We start from the raw sequence: 18889 nt of genomic DNA on the forward strand, positions 1-18889 counted from the left end.
CACTGGACCATAACTACTTTTTTCGATAATTCTACTGTGGCTTTTGTTCACTTTGTCGTGAGTATCGGTGAGCCACAGCAAAACAATGACGGGGACCGTCGTCTACTGCGTGCTCAGCTGATCGCGCTGTGCAGGCCGAAGCTTCTGCCTGGAGAAAGACCTGTGATCCCTCTGGAGCTGCGGAGAAGGGCTCGCGGCTGCAGATCGGGTGTCAAGCGGAGGGCTAAAACGAGGAGATACAAACCCTCGGTACCGTCGATCATAACGGGGAACGTGAGGTCTTTGGCGAATAAGACGGATGAGCTCGGCGCTGGTAATGTCCGAGAGGATCTTCCGTGAGAGCAGCCTCTTGTGTTTCACTGAGACGTGGCTACACGCGGACTATCCGGATCACAGCGCGTCTTTGCCCGGCTTCAGGACTGTTCGGGCTGACAGAGGCGCTTCAGAGCGGTAAGAAGAGGCGGGATCGCTGTTTATGTGAATGAACGGTGGTGCCATCCGGACCATGTGTGCGTGAAGGAGCGCTTCTGTAGCCCGAACATTGAACTGTTGGCCGTGGGGATGCGCCCGTACTATTTGCCGAGAGAGTTCACGTCCGCCATTTTGGTTGTCGTGTACGTGCCGCCATCAGCTGACGCTGAGGAAGCTGTGGACACCATCCACTCCACTGTGTCTGCTCTGCTGAATCATCAGCCTGGAGCATTCATGACCATCACTGGCGACTTTAACCACACCACATTGGATAAAGCTCTGCCAACCTTCCATCAATACATTGACTGCCCAACTAGGAACAATAAAACTCTGGACTTGCTGTATGCTAATACTAAGGACGCATACAGCGCCACTGCCCTTCCCCCCCTCGGCAGGTCTGATCATGACCTGGTCCGGCTGACACCCAGGTATGTTCCTCTGGTGAAGAGGCTGCCGGTGACCACCAGGACTGTGAGGAGGTGGTCTCTGGAGGCTAACGACGCTCTACAGGACTGCTTTGAGTCAACGGACTGGGATGTGTTGTGTGGACCGCACGCGGAGGACATCAACAGTATGACCGACTGCATCACGGAATACATCAAGTTCTGTGAACACACCACCATCCCATCACGGACTGTGCGCTGCTTCCCCAACAACAAGCCCTGGATCACCAGGGACCTGAAGGCGCTTCTTAACATGAAGAAAGCTGCTTTCAGGTCTGGAGACAGGGATGAGCTGAGGAGAGTCCAGCGCAACCTGAAGGTGAAGCTCAGGGAGGGCAAGGACTCCTACAGGAGGAAGCTGGAGGCCAAACTCCAGCTGAACAACACAAGGGAGGTGTGGTCTGGCATGAAGCAGATAACTGGCTTCAAGGTGGGAGGAGACAGCCAGGGGCTCCTGGAGAGGGCCAACGAGCTGAACTGTTTTCAATAGGTTCAGTTCACAGCCCTCTCCTGTCTCCTCCACACATCACACCTCCCAAACACCTCCTCCCCCTCTGTCCCCCCTGCTGAGCTGCACATCCACCGAGCCCTCAATAACAATGGGCTTCTCCACCCTCCCCTCTCTCTGTGACGACTGACCAGGTGAGAAGACAGCTGGAGAAACTACACCAGCGCAGAGCTGAAGGTCCTGATGGCATCAGCCCCAGGGTCCTAAAGACCTGCGCCACCCAGCTGTCTGGTGTCCTGCAGCACCTCTTCAACCTCAGCCTGAGGCTGGGGGAGGTCCCGGTGCTGTGGAAGACGTCGTGCCTGGTCCCTGTCCCAAAGAAGTCAACACCATCTGGCCTCAACGACTACCGTCCGGTCGCCCTCACCTCCCATGTGATGAGGGTGCTGGAGAGGCTGGTCTTGGCCCACCTCCGGCCGCAGGTGAAATCGTCGTTGGACCCTCTGCAATTTGCTTACCAGCCTCATGTGGGAGTGGACGACGCCATCATCTACCTGCTGCAACGAGCTCAGTCGCACCTGGATGGAACCAGTGTCTCTGTGAGAGTCACTTTCTTTGACTTCTCCAGTGCATTTAACACCATCCAGCCACTGCTGCTGAGTGAGAAGCTGCGGTGGCAGTGTGGACGCGTCCACCATCTCCTGGATCACTGACTACCTCACAGGCAGACCACAGTTTGTCAGAATGGGCGTGTGCTGTCTGGAACGGTGGTCAGTGATGTTGAAACCCACAGGAACTGTTCTGTCTCCTTCCTCTTCACCCTGTACACCAGTGACTTCCAGTACAACACGGAGTCATGCCATCTGCAGAAGTACTCTGATGATTCTGCAGTGGTCGGGTGTATTAGGGATGGACGGGAGGAGGAGTACAGGGCAGTGGTGAGTGACTTTGTAAAGTGGGCGATCACGAACCACCTGCGGCTGAGCGTGGCCAAGACCAGAGAGATGGTGGTGGACTTCAGGAGGAAGGCGACAGCTCCTACACCTCTGAGTGTCCTGGGGTGGACGTGGACATGGTGGAGGAGTACAAGTACCTGGGCGTCTCCATCGACAGCCGACTGAACTGGAAGGCCAACATCAACGCTGTGTACAAGAAGGGGATGAGTCGACTCTTTTTCCTGAGAAAGCTTCGCGTGTGCAGCAAGATGCTGGAGTTATTCTACCAGTCGGTTGTCGCCAGTGTGCTGCACTTTGCCATTGTCTGCTGGGGAGCAGACCATTGCTGGCCGGACAGGTAGAGCTGCAGGTGGGGCTGCAGGTGGGGCTGCAGGTGGATCTGCAGGCTGCACTGCAGGTGCTGGTGAATCCTCTCTGTAAAATATAATACTAGTCAGCACCGCCACACGTAACAGACACCGTGACGAGACACATAACAGACACGTCCGGACACGTCCCGACACGTCCCGTCACGGACACGTAAAGTTTAGTGAAGACTCTTACCCGTCCAAGTGGATCTCTTCTGGCTGCGTGTTCCTCCTCGTGGCTCTGGAGCTCAGGGTTGCCAGGTCTGTGTGACAAAACCAGCCCAATGGCCAATCAAAACCAGCCCAAACCAGCCCAATGGCCAATAAAACAAGCCAAAACGGCAATATCAGAACTCAAAATATGCCAGTGCCAAACCATATACACTGCTTTTAAAGTCCAACAACATTGCTATATTTAATGTATTTTTATCTACAAAGTAACAAATTGTTAGTATTCTTTTTTCCTGTTATTTCACCTACGTCCTAAAATGGCCTTGTGGGATTAATAAAGTATATTTCTAAAATATTCTATTCTATTCTATTCACTTCTAACCTGTTGCTTTGTCTTGAGGCTTTCTTCCTTTTCTCTCTTCCTCCCTGCCTGGACAACATGAATGTACTGTTTTTACTTCATATGCATTTACTGTAGTTAATGCAATACCTTATTTCAACTGAAACACCTTATGTTGCTTCACTATATTTTTATCATATACTTATAGTTCAAACAATGTACGCACTCGACAACTGGAGAACGGAGCAGCATTTCGAATGTGTTTCCCCGTTTTGCTGTGGTTTTGGAGATCACTGTGGTGCGCACGAATCTCGGTTTTGCAGTACCGACAAAAAGCTTTGGTATCATCCCCAGCCCGTTCTATCCATTCTTTAATTCCGTTTTCACTTTCCCATTCTTTCGTATATTTCTTCCCGTATTTAGCCCACTTACCGGGTGGCATGTTTCTCCAGTGTAGCTAGCTACACTAACTACCAGACCAGAGTTAGGATCGAGCGGGTCGCGGGAGACTGAGAGCGGCGAGAGCTTTAGGTGCGTGTGTGTATGTGGGCGTGTCCCATGTCCATGTGTGTACGTGCTGATCTGGAGTCAGTTTGGTAGGATTTGGGTAGAAATAAATTATTTCATTTAAAATATGGATTTTTATTTAAAGGTATTCATGTAATTTGCATGCAAAATAGGTCTACCCGAACCAGCGGACAACAAATTCAACCCGCGGCAACACTTCAAAAGTAGCCCAATTCCGCGGGAAAACCGCGGACCTGGCAACACTGCTGGAGCTCCTCTGAGGCTCCGCGCTGCTCGCCAAAGTCACTGCAGCTGCTTCCTTGTTGTGAAGTCCGTTCGCTCCGTGTTCTCTGGCTTCTCTGACTGACAGACTGCTAATGAGCTTCACCTGGGAGGTGGGCAGGTCCTTGTGATTTCTTGATTGTTCATTGGTTGTTCTTCTCCGCAAAATGTTGACGGACAACCGCATTGGCAAATCACAGTACTCGGTGCCGCGTCACCCGACACGTTCGTCCCCCTATCTTTCTCTGTGAATCGCAGAGGAGCTTACGGTAGAGAAATGAACGGAAGAGGAAATCCTCCGGATTCATCCAGTATTTTAAACGTATCTCGGCGACGTATTGTCGCGGAGATATACAGATTTTAAAAACGTAAAGCTGTCAAAACGCACTGTAGCGGGCTTCGTTTTCAGAGGGTTAAATTAAAGGCGCACTACCTAATTTTCACACGATTTTGGTTGACTAATTATAATTATTATGCATTTATAACCAGGCATGTCGGGGGCCACAAAATAAGCGTCCGCGGGCCGCCTGTTGAGTAAGTCTGCACTACGTGGTATCTTGGGCAAACACATGATATGCGCCTGTAATTGAGTTCATTGAGACACCATAAGCCTGTTGGGCCTCTGGCCCGAAATATCTCTGCAAAAAAAGGCAAATATCTTGTTGCTACTCTAAAAGATCATATTTTGAGACTTAGACTCAAATCAGACTCAAGTACAAAATGAAGGCTTAGCACTTGACTCCTTTGAAACCTCTTTAATTTGACTTAATTTATGGATTGAAAGAATAAAAGAATCAAACATGGTAACATCAGAAGTATATGGAAAAAAATAGGACATACAGAGAGAGGCAGATGGGGTCACACATCTTTAATATGCAAGATGAAAAGGCCTCTCCACTAACAAGCTCTATCTACTACTATCTACTACTACTAAGACAGAGGAGGAAGGTCGATTAATGGTCACATTCAGAGACCTGGACGACCTTTTTGAACATGAGAACTTGTGAATTGTCATGGATTATTCCTCAATAACTTGACTAGAAGACGTATCCAACTATTTCTAAATCAAAGCGAATACCTGTTATATCAATTTATGTTGACATGATTGGGTACTCTAGTGCAAATATGTGTGTACTATCACCACTAAAGTTTCCATCAAGCAGATTCAGATGGCAGCTTCTTTTAAAGGCCTATGAGACTGGTGACTTCAAATGCAACCCATTTAGTTTCAGACTTTCGAGGCTGCACACAATGCAGCTCGGGTTTGGGGGCCCTTTGGGATCCGGGGCAGTGATCCGCTTTGCCTGGTAATCCAGCGGTTACGTTACTTTGATGCTTCCTTTAAATATATGTAAAGTTTACCACTACAACACACATTGTATTAACTGGCTTCTTATCGACGTGACGGAATTTTTCAAAATAAAAGGGATTTATGCCATATATTCGTGCCTCACGCAAAGGGTACAACTTTTACTCTGAAGTCCCAGCGCACGCTGCGCCGGAAGTGTGCGAGCTTATTGTGGCACGCTCCTTCCTCTCCTCCCTTCTTTGCTAGCAAGTCGTGTCAGCTAGTTAGTGAAGACAAGCTCTTTAAACACTTGCAGTGTTGGGATTATGAATTGATTGATCCTTGTAGCGTTAGTTTATTTTAACTCTGTCTCCACAGTCCAGATAACAAGCCAACTAACAAAATGAACATACGAAACGCGAGGGTAAGTGTGCTGAGATCCTCTCGACAGCCATGCTGACTGCGAGCTAAGCTAACCTAGTTGTTACAGCCTGCTCGCTCGCTGGCTAAATATCGCCGACTAAGGGCGAAGCATCGTGTCACGTATCTTTCTGACTTTTGTTTTCAGCCGGAGGACCTCATGAATATGCAGCACTGCAACCTGCTGTGTCTTCCAGAAAATTATCAGATGAAATACTATTTCTATCACGGATTGTCTTGGCCTCAGGTGATTAACAGCAAATTAATCTGTATTATGTTTCTGCTCACACAAGTGCTTCTGATGTCTAACTCTTGAGAGTTTTACCCTAATTTTCTTCTCGTTTTAGCTCTCATACATTGCAGAGGACGAAAATGGCAAAATTGTGGGATATGTGCTGGCAAAGATGTGAGTCTGCATCGTTCACACACTTTATTTGACACCGGTTGCACAAAGGCGATGTTTTATGTGTTCCCTAAACCTTTTCTTGACTCTAGGGAGGAGGACCCTGATGATGTTCCCCATGGACACATCACATCTCTGGTGAGTGTGAATGAGACTTCCCATACATCGCCTCCAATCTATATATTATACGTTTTATAGTAGAGATGTTTGGCCGGCTTCTCTTTGGTTACAAAACTCAAATCGTTTCCTTCCAGGCTGTGAAGCGTTCCCACAGACGTCTTGGCCTGGCTCAGAAGTTGATGGATCAAGCCAGCCGGGCCATGATCGAAAACTTCAATGCTAAATATGTCTCACTTCATGTTCGCAAAAGGTAAAGCGCTCTGTTTGCTCGCTGAGGAGTTGGGTTCTCTTTGTTCTGTTGGGATTTGTTATTGTGTGGGTCCCTTAGCTCTGACTGTGTGTCCTGTTCTCAAAGAACTTGCCAATCTTTTCTCTCCACTGCAGCAACCGAGCAGCCTTGCATCTGTACTCGAACACACTCAAATTCCAGTAAGTCCATTTCTGTGCCAACATTATTTGAATTGTAAGGTACAAGCTGCCAGCACCACCAACTCTGCAGTACTTTTTCTTAATTTATATTGTCATGGTAATTTAGGAACAATGTTGGCATTTGAGACCTACATAAAGGTTTTTTAAATTACCTTTATTTCTTTTGTTTAATCAACCTTAATGAATGTCTTTATTACATTTTTAACAGATCCAGACACCAAAAACTAAGTCACCAAATTGTTTCAATTATTTCGACTTATCCCTTTAATTATATTTCTGTACATTTGGTTTTCAACATAAAGGTTTAAAAACTATACAATGCCACAAATTACAATTATGGTGGGGAAAGTGTCCTTCATTAGTTATATACTAAAATTAGTAATAGATGTAGTAATTACATATTTGTTCTGACTGCGACAGATATGATATATTGTTGCTCCTCCACAGGATTAGTGAGATAGAGCCCAAATACTATGCAGACGGGGAGGATGCCTACGCCATGAAGAGAGACCTGATCCAACTGGTTGATGAGGTGACTTGCTTTTCTACACTGATGTGATTTTCACCAGCCGCTTGTCAGCTCAAGACCACGAGCAGATTCTAACTGTGAATGTGTTCCATTTCTGTCTATATGCCCCAAAGATGAGAAAGCCCGGAGTGCGTCTCCCGGGCCAGGAGGCTCCGTCTGGCCAGAGCCCGCCGGGATCTTGTGATCAGGAGAGAGAGAATGAGAGAGACAGCGCAGGAGAGAGCAAAGAGCTGAGTGAAGTCAGCGAGGCAACAGAAAGCACTGATGTTAAAGATTCTTCTTCTGATTCACAATGACGCTGCAGTTCTAGACATTTAAAATTCATCCCTTGCTTCCTCCTTTTTTATCCCTATTTGACAATATGCCTGGCTGTACAAACTATGACTATCTGCGTCGAAGCCTTTCTGTCACTGGTTTTTCTTAAAGCTTGCTTTCCACTGCAGTGACGAACAAAAAGTCTTGGATAATGACTTGAATCAGGGTGTTGCCTAAATGAAACTACAACGAATAACTGGTCTCAATGTTTTTATTGGATTGCTGTTGTCATTACCAAGAGTTTCCCAAAGTTCTGTGGGATTTAGGTTATTTAATACAATTTGTGCTCTGCAAGTTGTCTCAATCTGGTCTCTTAATTATTTAACAGAATTACTGCAAATAAATCATTAAAATAATATTTTTTGTATCGCACTTATTTCAATAAGTGATCATAAAGGCAGCTTAGTTGATTACCTCCAAGTGTCAATACGATACGTTCAAGTGGGTTAAAATGTCTCAATATATTTAGTTAATACAACACTCATCAAAAGCTTACGGATGAATTCACACTGTCACCAATATTACTTATGCTGTGAGGTATACATGATGGTGTCCATTGATGGTGAACAAGCAGTGTGTAACTTTCAAACTTTGACTCCTGGTGGCGGCATCAAACTAAGACACCTACAATATTCCCATACAACTAAACTGCACTCTAAATCAAATTTTGAGTGAAATGTTTTTTCTCACAGATTACAGAACATGTTAACTTTAGTAAATTGAAACAAAACCAAATTAAACCTGACAATGATTGGTTAGATTTTGTAATAAAACCTCATGATTTGACTGGCTACAAAAGTGAAAAACAAAACAAACAAGGCCATGAAAGAAAATATAATGCTGCATAATAATGTGGGATTGAAGATAACTCACAACATGCTACAAAGTTAAGCTGAAAGACTACAATTAATGTCTGACCAGTGGATATTCTTTATTGTAAACTGGTGTTATATATATTATGGACTAGAAACTTCCTCAAATCAAACCATAGAGGAAGGAAAGGGGAGTGAGAGAAGTACATGACGGATAACAGCTTTGACTGTTTAACACAAATTGAAAATAGTTTTTTAGAAAGAGGTGAGAAAAAAATGCTCCTGCTCTTCAAAACAAATCAACATAATTATCATTTAATAGCATCAATTTTTATTTTTTTATGTGATGAAAACTTTTAGCATTAGTGGGACATTTGCTTGATAAGAGGTGTTTCCACGGTTAGCCTGCTCAGCATACATTACTCAAACAGTCCCGTGCCAAGAATACACCACCGTCTTCAGGAGGTGTTTCCCCCCCCAACTGAAGACTAGCAGCTGATTTCACTTAGTAACCGGTGACAAACTAATGCCGGGGGACTAACCGGTGAAAACAGCTGATGTTTGATTGGACTCAAATCCTGCTGCGGAGTTCCAGTGGCAGCATGAAAGAGAAACTCGAGAACAGTTTTCAAGCCTGGTCACACTTGCACAATAGCACACTGACTCCTCAAACTGAATGTGTGAGGGAGATGAGTGTTGAGAAAGAGAGAGAGAGAGAGAGAGAGGGCGGTGAGTGTGTTTGTGAGAGAGAGAGAGAGAGAGATATGAGTTCCACTCCACCCACATCCATCCGTGTCCAATGTGCGGGGGAGGTGAAACAGTTGAGAGCTTACTGTGTTATTAACTGCCATTATTTAGTTGCCTCGGTCTGGAGAAGAGACGAGTCAAGACCGCTCCCCACCAGGTATGACTTCTTTGTTTTCGGCTTGAACTTTTAATGATTTTCATTTCCTGACCGGACGAAGACAGGTTGTCGAACTGATAAACATGTTTGTAGAGCAAAGTACGGGCTACTCTGAATGATTGTTAGACATGGCCCTCGGCCAGTAATGTCCCATAGCTCAGGCAGCTTCTATGTGTTGGTACTTGTGAGAACACAAAGTGAAACACCCAGAAATACAAGAGTCGCAACCAGTTAAGACATCTTTCATGAAGTATGACAGCAGTTTGTGACGACAGGAGGCGGTGAATCACTGCTGATCACATAGTGAAAGAATGAAAGGGACTAATGGAAAAGGGTAACAGGTTGGAAAAATGAGACGCTCCTTTTCAGCAAGGAGTTTTGCTTTAACAGCAGACTGATTTTAGGAGGTCTGTTGATAAATGTCCTGGTTGAAAATGAGTGGAAAGAACACAGTTCAGCTGAAGGGAATGCTGATTAGTGATGTTAAAAAGGGAAGTAGGGGGATGAGAAGAGAGTGTGTGTGATGGCTGTGTACATAGTTATGGTCCAGCAAAAAAGCACCCCACTCTTCCCCTTTTTTGGTGTGTGCTAAATGTCATCCTAATAAATGACATCTTCCAGTCATCAGACTACGTTGTTGATTCCCAATCTATCAAAGGCCTGTCGGGTGGTCATGTGTTTTAAATGAGAGAAGAAGCCAAAGCCTAAGTTTCTTAAATCCAGGTTTTTCAGTGAAGACTTAATTTTGTGTTTATCTGGTGGCTTAAAGTCTCATGTCATATACACAAACCCAATTAGACATTGTGTTTGTGTATATGACATGAGACTAAACTGGAATACCCTTTTTACAAAGATTCTTTACGCCCGTTGTTAATCAGGACGGCCTCGGTAAACTTGATTATTATTGGTAATTCTTGAGAACAAACATCTCTTCAGAGTTTTACGCCTTGTGGTTCATCCTATTTTTAGGTCAGCTTAGATGTAGCTCGAGCTATTTTTGCACCTCATGCATTTCTGCAGCTTGACCGGTGCAGCAGACGGCACATGCCAACTGGTGTTCTAGTTTCCTGCAGTTGAGCAGACCATTGCAGCGGGGGACCAGTTTGAAGAGATGTGTTACAGTAAGATGAACATGCTCTTTTCTCTCTTTCTGTGGCAGCAGGAAGTTAGCATGGTCTGTGGAGGAAGGGGGGGGGGCGTTTCAGCACTTGAGGTGTGAACATTTGTAGAGTGGCGCATGGGTGCAGCAGGCGGTCATGGGCCTTGATTCTTTAAAAAGACTTTGCAGTGAAAAAGATCGGAATAGCTTGCATGCGCACAAATAAATATGATTCTGCAACCGAGATAAAAAGGAACAGAGCAGCTGCTAATAAAATATTGACTTCCTTTATCCAGAATTCCACCCAGTTGGTGCAACAATGACTTCCCATGTGAAACTCCGTAAGGAGAAGGTCGGTACGATGGACTACGACACTCAAATCAAAGGTAAACGAATGACTCGTATCTGTACCCCTCTCCCCTTTTAACACACCCCATCCTCACTGATCTACAGGTGTTCTTTTTCTTGTGAAGTAAAATCAGTTTCTCACCCTCAGTTTCAGAATGAGTTTCATTCTCTCATGTGTATGTCTTTTTCTTTGCCTTGTTTGTCATTCTTTCGTCCCTGTTTTCTTTCTCTTTCAGAGGTGCGTTGCCAGCTTGTCGACCAGCTGAAGGTCTTGGACTTGCAACTTGAGCAGAAGAGTCAGCAGCTGCAGGACTTGACGGACTACCTCCGTCGGCGGGGTGAGCTTGAAAGCGAGTATGCACGCTCCCTTGAAAAACTTGCTGAAAGGTTCACTTCCAGGATCAAGAGGTAAACATAATCCTCGTCTCATCGTGTGTAATGCATTAGTTGGCAGTTAATTTGAGGACGCATCTTTGATTGTACGTTACAGACTTTTCTTTGTTGTCTTTTGCTCAGGAAGGAGCCCAGCAGTCACTCGGTGGCCCAGGTCTGGCTGGCTCTGCTGTCCCAGACCCGCCAAGAAAGTCGGGACCACAGTAGTCTGAGTGAGAGCTGCAGCAACGTCCTCATCCAGCCCCTCACACACTGCCTGGACTACACACAGCGCCTCGCAAAGAAGGTACTGACCTGAGCTCTGGCACAACCAAACACAAACATGGTCGATATGACTGATCACTTTCACTATGGGACAGGCCTGTGTCTGTACTGTGAATTATCTGACACTCATGCTTGTATTTCTATTGAACTCTTGACCTTAAATATAGTGAGTGTCTCACCATGTTCCTACGGTGTTGTTTCATCTCTTTGTGATATTTTGTCTCTTCACCAGAGTAAAGACCTCTGTACTCAGCTCCAAGATGGACTACTCAAGGTTACAACAGAGCTTCAGACTGTAAGTGAGAACCAATCACCCAACACATTTTCTGTTTCCTAACCACATCTTGGAAAGCATAGCTGTATGTGTCCGTGTGCAGGCATGGAGGACATACTTCCAGTACCACTCTGACTATGTGTGTGCAGAGGGGAAGCTGAAGGAGGCAGAGAAACAGGAGGAAAAGCAGAAGCAGAGTGCTGCTAAGAAGCTGGAGAGGTTGATAGAAAAAGTAAACCTCCTTAATGCAGTTTAATGTGCATACAAGTCTATATATACAAGTCTATTTCACCTCCTTATTGATGATTGTTTATGTTCCATAGAGACAAGGTAAAGTCAAAGAGATCTACTTGAAATGCAGCAAGGCTCGAAACGATTACCTCCTGAACTTGGCTGCCGCCAATGCCTCCATGAATAAATACTACTTCAAAGACATCTCTTCTCTCATAGATGTGAGTGCATCATCCGTTTTTGTCTTTGTATTTAAAATGCTATCCTTTTATTAGCGTGCCTCATTGGGCCAATTTTAAAACTTGGATCAGATATTACAAAACAGATACTTGTTTTTACGGATGTGATCTTGATTGAATTACAAACGGGATATTGAGCGAAATGTAATTGTTTCCCCCAGTGTGCAGATGTCGGGTACCACCTCTCTTTAGGTCGGGTGATGCAAGCTTACCTGTCCAGTCGCTGGCGGACCCAGGACAACCTGAGCACGGGGCTGCAGCAGCTCCAAGGCACCGTGTCCGGGCTGGACCAGAGCCATGACAGAGACGCCCTCCTGCAGGACCATTACAACACCTTCTGCATGCCCCTTCGCTTCCCCTATCAGCCTCATGATGGAGACCAGGTCTGCGTTTTGTTTGTCAGCATTCAGTGGATTATTCAGCTGTTTGACTCTAAACCTTCGTGTGTCTCTCAGGTTTCCGAAGTGAGTGCAGAGGGTGAGATGAGATGCGAGCTGGAGACCAGATTCAAACAGATACAAATCAGACTGAAAGCTGTGACACATGAAACGGAGGAGGTAGAGTACATCGCACAACCCTGAGCACCTTCTTGATCACTTTTTAGTGAGTCTACTTTACAGCATCCACCAGTGTTAGCATTTTCATCGTGCCAGAATCCAGGGCAGAGTTCAATTCCTAAATCTACATTTTCTATAGAATCCATATAAATGTGGTTTACCTTTTGACCATATTTCAAGTTTGAGTCATTAAACCTCAAGTCAAGATTAACCAAGCCCATCAAATGTAATCCTTTGCATGTATTATTCACAAGTGCCAGATTTGTAAATCTGGCCTTTGCAACGGGCACTTCAATGCAACATTAATGTTCACCTCAGACTGTCATATTGTGCACATTTTATTACATTGTTTTATATATATATATATTGTATATATATATTGTATGTATATATATATATATATTGTCTCAAAAAAGTGTATATTTTATTACATTGTTTTATATATATATATTGTCATGATGTATATTCTATTACATTGTTTTATATATATATTGTTAATACTTTCTTCTTTTTTTGTGTGGATATTGTATAGTTTATTCTCATTCTTATTCTTTTTTTAGTCTGCTACTGCTGTCGGGTGTTTTGCACATAAGAATTTCACAAACCGATTATACTTGTATAAAAGGGGATGTGACAATAGAAACTTGAAACACCGTCACCATAATGGTTATTTTCAAGGGCTCTGTCAAAATCCAAAGAGTCCATTAGAGTGACTGTAATTGTATGCAGTATTGCCAAATCTTAACATTCACATGTTATGTCTGTTACTGTCTACAGAATAGTAAGAGCATGTGGGCGGCCCAGTCTTCCCTGCTGGAGAGTATTGGAGATGATGATCTGGAGCTGGGCAGCGGGTCGTCTAACCAGGGCAGCACCGAGAACCTGGCGGTGAAGCCCAGTGTGGCCCGCCGCAGGGCCAACGGGCAGGAATTGGAAAACCTCTACTTCACTGTGAGTCAGGTTTTAAAGTTGTAAACCAGAATAGCTCGCTGTTTTGGGAGGTTTTAATGATATGCAGCTGTGGATAGGTAGACACTTTATTTTTTGTTTGTTGTTGGTTTTTTTGGTTGACGAGAACCTCCGTGAATGATGGCGACCACATGGTGATGATGATGACTTTAAATCCCTCCTGCTTTGTTTTGCAGAAAGTAAAAGAGCACCTCGTCGGGGGCTCCCTGGTCTCTAAACTGCAAGCGAAACATGACCATCTGAAAGTGGCTGTAGAAAAAGGTATCACTTCTGCTTTTCACACACAACGATACCCAAAGGTCAACCGCTAACCCAAATGTGCCGTGAATACGGTTGGTGCATTTTTTCTGACCGGTGCTTTTTTCTTCTCTTTTTCCTGCTAGCAGAAGCATCAAATGGACATCAGCCTGGGTACATATATGAATGTTTTAAGGGTTCATGGTTTAGTTTATATCCATGTTGTATACTTTAGAAACATTGTCACTATTTTAACAGAATGAAGCTCACTGGGTCTTCGCATCTGGCTTTGCAGATGGAATGGAAAGTTAATGCGCGTCAGGAAGAATCACTCGAGTACCAATTTGATGCACAACCACAAACTTTTCAGTGGAGACATGCTGTCCTTCATACAGGTCTGCATTTCTGACATATATTCAATCTATTTTTCCTGCACATCAGTTATCAGCGAAGTATTAGACTTTTAGTTTGTAATATTAATCCTAAAATATCCTTCATTCAGGCATCAGGACAACAGATTCCAATCGTTGTGGAAAGTTGCATTTGCTTCATCAACCTTAACGGTAGGTAAATGTATTTAAGACTTTACAAAACGATTGCAAATTTCAAATGGCTGCGATCACATAGAACTGAACATTCCCCAAAGGGTGGGGAATGTTTTGTGGACCGACAGACCGGGTAAGTAAATTACAGTTAGACTTGTGTATAATTAGAAAACTCCCAGCTCTAGAGTCCCCAGCGGACGGGCTTAAAGCAACACAGACTGCAGCAATATATTTATAATTAACTTTTGATTATCCCATTCTTCTACAACGTTTTTTAAAATTGTTTTACACATAGTGACTAAATAGATTTTAGCTTTACTCAAGCTACTTTTGAGCACTGATCTATCTGTCCATCAGGTCTCCAACATGAAGGGATATTTCGAGTGCCCGGGTCTCAGACGGAGGTCAACAACCTGAGGGATGCATTTGAGCGAGGTGTGTGGGTTTCGGCATGACCCGTATGTCTGTTCAATTCAATGGAGATTAGCTCCTCTTCCTTTGGCGCATGAACAATGTGGGGCTGTGGGCTTCTCCTGCAGGAGAGGACCCCCTGGCTGAGCGGAGATATGACCTGGACTCTATTGCTGGAGTGTTGAAGCTCTACTTCAGAAGTCTAGAGAACCCCCTCTTCCCCATCGACAGCACCGGCCAACTCCTGGAGCATATCCGTGAGTGTGTGTGGGTGTATCTGTTCAAATGTCAGGCGTGTGTGGCCGAGAGCGCACGGCAGGAGCTCATCTTTTTGCTTTTGTCACATTTTCTCAGAGATAAAGAACGAGGCCGAGAGAGCAGCTCAGCTCAAAATGCTCATCTGTTCCTACCCTGAGCCCGTCATCGTCGTCATGAGATACCTCTTTGCATTCCTTCACCAGTGAGTATTGAAACTTTTCGCACTCGACACCATTCAGGGAATGATGTATCTATAAAAATGAACAATTGCATCACAGGATGTTTCTTTCTGGGAAGAGAAAGGACCAAATACGTTTAATTGTTGGCCGTTGTCTTACTTGATCTGACATAACTGTGATCAATCGGGGGTTTTTTCACATTATATATTGATAAGAGCAGTATAGGGTGAAGACGAACTGGACTGGGGCCTTGTCATTTATAAAAATGCTTCACGAAAAGAATGCAGAAATGTTTAAGAGAACTATTCACTCTGCACTAGAAAGTGCTAAAAGGTTTACACACACTGGTGCATACACACTGCAACAAAATGAAAAGCAAATTAAATAAAACTCAAATGTCTGTAGAATAAATCCATGAAGAACTTTTGAAGCAAAAAAAGTTGTAGAAGATGATGGGTTAGGTAATTTAATCTTTCGATCCCCTCTCCTTCATTGTATAATTGTGTGTGTGTGTGTTTCTGCTCCCTTCCTCCAGTGTGTCTCAATACAGTGACGAGAACATGATGCAGCCTTACAACCTGGCCGTGTGTTTTGGCCCCAGCCTGTTGAGAGGGGCTCACGATGATGACGTCGTCACCCTGCAGGCTCAGATCAACGTCCTGGTGAAGCGCATCATCCTCCAGCACGAAAGCATCTTCCCCAGCCAGAGCGAGGTACAAGGGCCGGTGTATGAGAAATGCATGACACTGGAACAGGATGACTGGTAAGATGAAAGAAGTTCATAAACGTAACAAAGATGCATTATATGGTGGAAGGATTATCTACGAATGTATTTCTTCCCAGTGAGACGATCATTGAAGAAGGAGATGTAGAAGCGGAGTACAAAGATGGTAAGTTTATGAGCCCATCTTCTCGAAGGCTGTGATGGTGTTTCTGAATAGAGTAACATAATGTGTCAATGTGATGCACTACAGAGATGGAAGCGGGGTCCTCGGCTGACAACAGCACCAGCTCATCTGCAGCATCAACACGGAGAAAAGCAGAACGTCCTCGAGCCAACAGCAGCGGCTCAAATGACCAAAGCCGTTTGAGAGCTGGACCTGTTGGGGGCGGCATCGCTTCGGGAGGAAAGCTAATGCTCCAGATACCCATTGGACCACAGGGCAAGCCACGGCGAGGCCACTCTCCTGGCTATGTGTGCAGAGAGTGCGTAGCTCTGGATGTTGCAGCATTAAAACTGACTGTTCGAGAGCGGGAAATTAATATCCAATGTTTTCTGATTTCTTTTGCACACAGATTTCAGGAACACTCATCTTCTGAGGATATTGTGGTTAAAGTAGACGAGGTCTGTCTGGTTTCATTTCAAATGATGGGTTTTTCTGTTTATAATTTTGAGCAAGTTCATATTCATAAACACCATTTGTATAAAGTGTCTAGTTAGAAAGCAGCAGCAAATCAACTAGGACAATGATGCTAGTATGTTCTGGTTTATGCTATTTTGATGTGCATAGTTAACATAATCAAGAGCAGAGAACAAAGTTGTCTTTTTACTTATCGCTCTCATTGTTTATTTCATCTCGTAGGAGGTCTGTCGCCAGATGGACTCTGTCTTCACAGAGCTTCTCTCACGACAGGCACTGCAGGATCCCTCCTCCACCGCCTCCTCGCCCTCTGCCCAAGCTCCCCAGAGGAAAGGCAAGCGGGATGGACGCAGGGAAAGAGGACCAGGCCTCTTCAGAGCAGACCCACTGGAATGAGAGGACTGGCATCAGTAGATTAACTGAAAAGAGGGATTCGGATTAAATGGAGGTGGTCTGACGGTAGCTTTCAGCACAACTATCTCTAGAAAACTAAAACTTTATGGCCTTCTTTCCACAGTGTGGCACTGCAGAACTCTGCTGTGACTGCAGTACAATATGGAAGGTGTGGCTGACAATGAAATGCACAGACGTGTTTGTGTACAGCCGTGTGTGGTGAGGCAGCGTCTGGCTTTACGTCTGATCTGTGTTATTTCACCGTTACTTTAACTCAAATGTGTTTGCCAACATGAGATGGACTTGCATAGTTGATCAAACTGAATACTGTATCTGTAAGGAACTTTGTGTATATATTATTTGTGAAACACTTAATGAGTTGACTGTATATCTAGGATACTTGCCAAATACATATTTAGTCTATTCTGGTATTTTTTTTATTTGTATTAAAAATGTTGGTCACAAATATCACCACTGGAAAATATGAGAACTTTCATTAAATGTATTTAACTTTTAGACTTGATTATTATGAGTGTTTAAAAGTTCAAATGTGGTGGTTTACAGTTTCAAATATTTTTTTATCATGAGTGCTATTTTTTTTTTAATGAAATGAGTTGAGGGCATTTCAGCATCGGCTGTATTATATTAACGGATTAATGAAACGAGTCAAGCCACAGATCAAAAAAAGTAAATACATTGAATACAGACATTATTTGTTATTGTTTGTGCTGCAAAGACATACATTTCTTCTTGATGTTATGACCGCTCTCTGTTTTCTTATGGATATATTGTTCTTTTTTAATGGAGACCCACACTTTAATGCTTTTGTACTGTTTGAGATTCTTGGTATGAGTTTAACTATATAAATGGGTTTATTTTCAATATACATTTGCGATTTTCTTGTATCATGTTAGCCATAGTCTCGAGATAAACCTTTATTATAATTATTAGGACGGAACAATAGATTTTTAAAACATAAAGGTGATAATTTCAGTGGCGGAAGAAATATTCAGGTTTTAGATAATTTTGTAAAGTAGCTATGTAAAATTAATCCCACAAGTAAAACTCCTGCATTCAAAATGTTAACGTCATCATTCATTAACAAATATATTCCGGTCACTGCTTGCATGATAGTGTATCTAATCACTGTTATTAGTCCGCGTTAATCTGGCTGCATCTGGTCAGGTCACAGTCAGGAGAAAAGGCTGAAAGACGACTGAGTGCGAGATTTGGCACATGTGCAAAGGGTAGTCCCCAATTAAACACATTTATTTTACATTCATATGCACACCATCTAACCTAAATATATCTAATAAATGAAAGTATTCCTACATTTTGTTTTACACCCATTAAATATAAATATCTTCATTTGTGAAATTGATTTAATTAATTGTATCAAGCCATATTTAAATGTGTCACCCCTAAGAAGGGATTGAATCGTTTTGTGAGTGCTGTAACTGGAACAATATCACTGTAAAATAATACAAATTAATAAAGTAAAAAGGTAATAAAAAGAAGAAGAAAAATAATAAAAAGTAATTAGAAAGTAAAATTAATAAACAGTATTTAAAAAGTAAAAAAAGTATAAAAAGTAATAAAGAGTACAAAAGTAATGAAAATATACAAAAGTAATAAAAGTACAAAAGTAATAAAAAGTGCAAAAGTACCAAAGTAATAAAAAGTACAAAAGTAATAAAGAATACAAAAGTAATGAAAAAGTACAAAAGTAATAATAAAGTAATAAAGAATACAAAAGTAATGAAAAAGTACAAAAGTAATAAAAAGTATAAAGGTAATAAAAAAGTTATAAAAACTTAAAAACTTATAAAAATGTTATAAAAGGTTATAAAAAGTTAGTTATAAAAAATTATAAAAAGTTATTAAAAAGTTATAAAAAAGTTTAAAAGTTATAAAAAGTTATAAAAAGTTATAAAAAAGTTTAAAAG

The 18889-nt window shown here is 43.1% G+C and overlaps 2 protein-coding genes and 1 long non-coding RNA gene across 5 annotated transcripts; 2 read left to right on the forward strand and 1 right to left on the reverse strand.

Annotated features, from left to right (window-relative positions):
• Positions 1-2640: 2640 nt before the first annotated feature.
• LOC130199884 (uncharacterized) lies at positions 2641-3858 on the reverse strand. The gene is made up of 4 exons (XR_008832906.1): positions 3403-3858; positions 3219-3266; positions 2862-2928; positions 2641-2732 (listed from the first exon to the last, which is right to left on the reverse strand). It is a non-coding gene; the product is annotated as an uncharacterized LOC130199884 (long non-coding RNA).
• Positions 3859-5515: 1657 nt separating this feature from the next.
• naa10 (N-alpha-acetyltransferase 10, NatA catalytic subuni) lies at positions 5516-7827 on the forward strand. Of its 2 annotated transcripts, none has more exons than XM_056423062.1 (8): positions 5516-5677; positions 5822-5920; positions 6021-6079; positions 6169-6214; positions 6331-6446; positions 6581-6625; positions 7073-7157; positions 7268-7827. In XM_056423062.1, the coding sequence occupies exons 1-8, from the start codon at positions 5657-5659 to the stop codon at positions 7448-7450; spliced, it is 654 nt and encodes a 217-aa protein (XP_056279037.1). In that variant the 5' UTR covers positions 5516-5656; the 3' UTR covers positions 7451-7827. The 2 variants fall into 2 exon arrangements, with proteins under 2 accessions (XP_056279037.1, XP_056279038.1); XM_056423063.1 differs by having other exon boundaries at positions 7073-7156; positions 7251-7492.
• A 1028-nt stretch (positions 7828-8855) lies between these two features.
• On the forward strand, positions 8856-17652 carry LOC130199845 (rho GTPase-activating protein 4-like). 2 transcript variants are annotated; one of them, XM_056423655.1, is made up of 22 exons: positions 8856-9185; positions 10581-10670; positions 10869-11040; positions 11149-11311; positions 11522-11584; positions 11667-11795; positions 11887-12015; positions 12195-12416; positions 12489-12590; positions 13368-13541; positions 13736-13820; positions 13943-13970; positions 14092-14191; positions 14299-14359; positions 14699-14776; positions 14881-15009; positions 15107-15212; positions 15725-15952; positions 16033-16079; positions 16164-16395; positions 16486-16534; positions 16773-17652. In XM_056423655.1, the coding sequence occupies exons 2-22, from the start codon at positions 10604-10606 to the stop codon at positions 16944-16946; spliced, it is 2538 nt and encodes an 845-aa protein (XP_056279630.1). In that variant the 5' UTR covers positions 8856-9185; positions 10581-10603; the 3' UTR covers positions 16947-17652. The 2 variants fall into 2 exon arrangements, with proteins under 2 accessions (XP_056279630.1, XP_056279631.1); XM_056423656.1 differs by having other exon boundaries at positions 8857-9185; positions 13946-13970.
• The last annotated feature ends 1237 nt before the right edge of the window (positions 17653-18889 follow it).

This window comes from Pseudoliparis swirei, chromosome 9 (genome assembly GCF_029220125.1).
Source record: "Pseudoliparis swirei isolate HS2019 ecotype Mariana Trench chromosome 9, NWPU_hadal_v1, whole genome shotgun sequence".
Classification (NCBI taxonomy): Eukaryota; Metazoa; Chordata; class Actinopteri; order Perciformes; family Liparidae; genus Pseudoliparis; species Pseudoliparis swirei.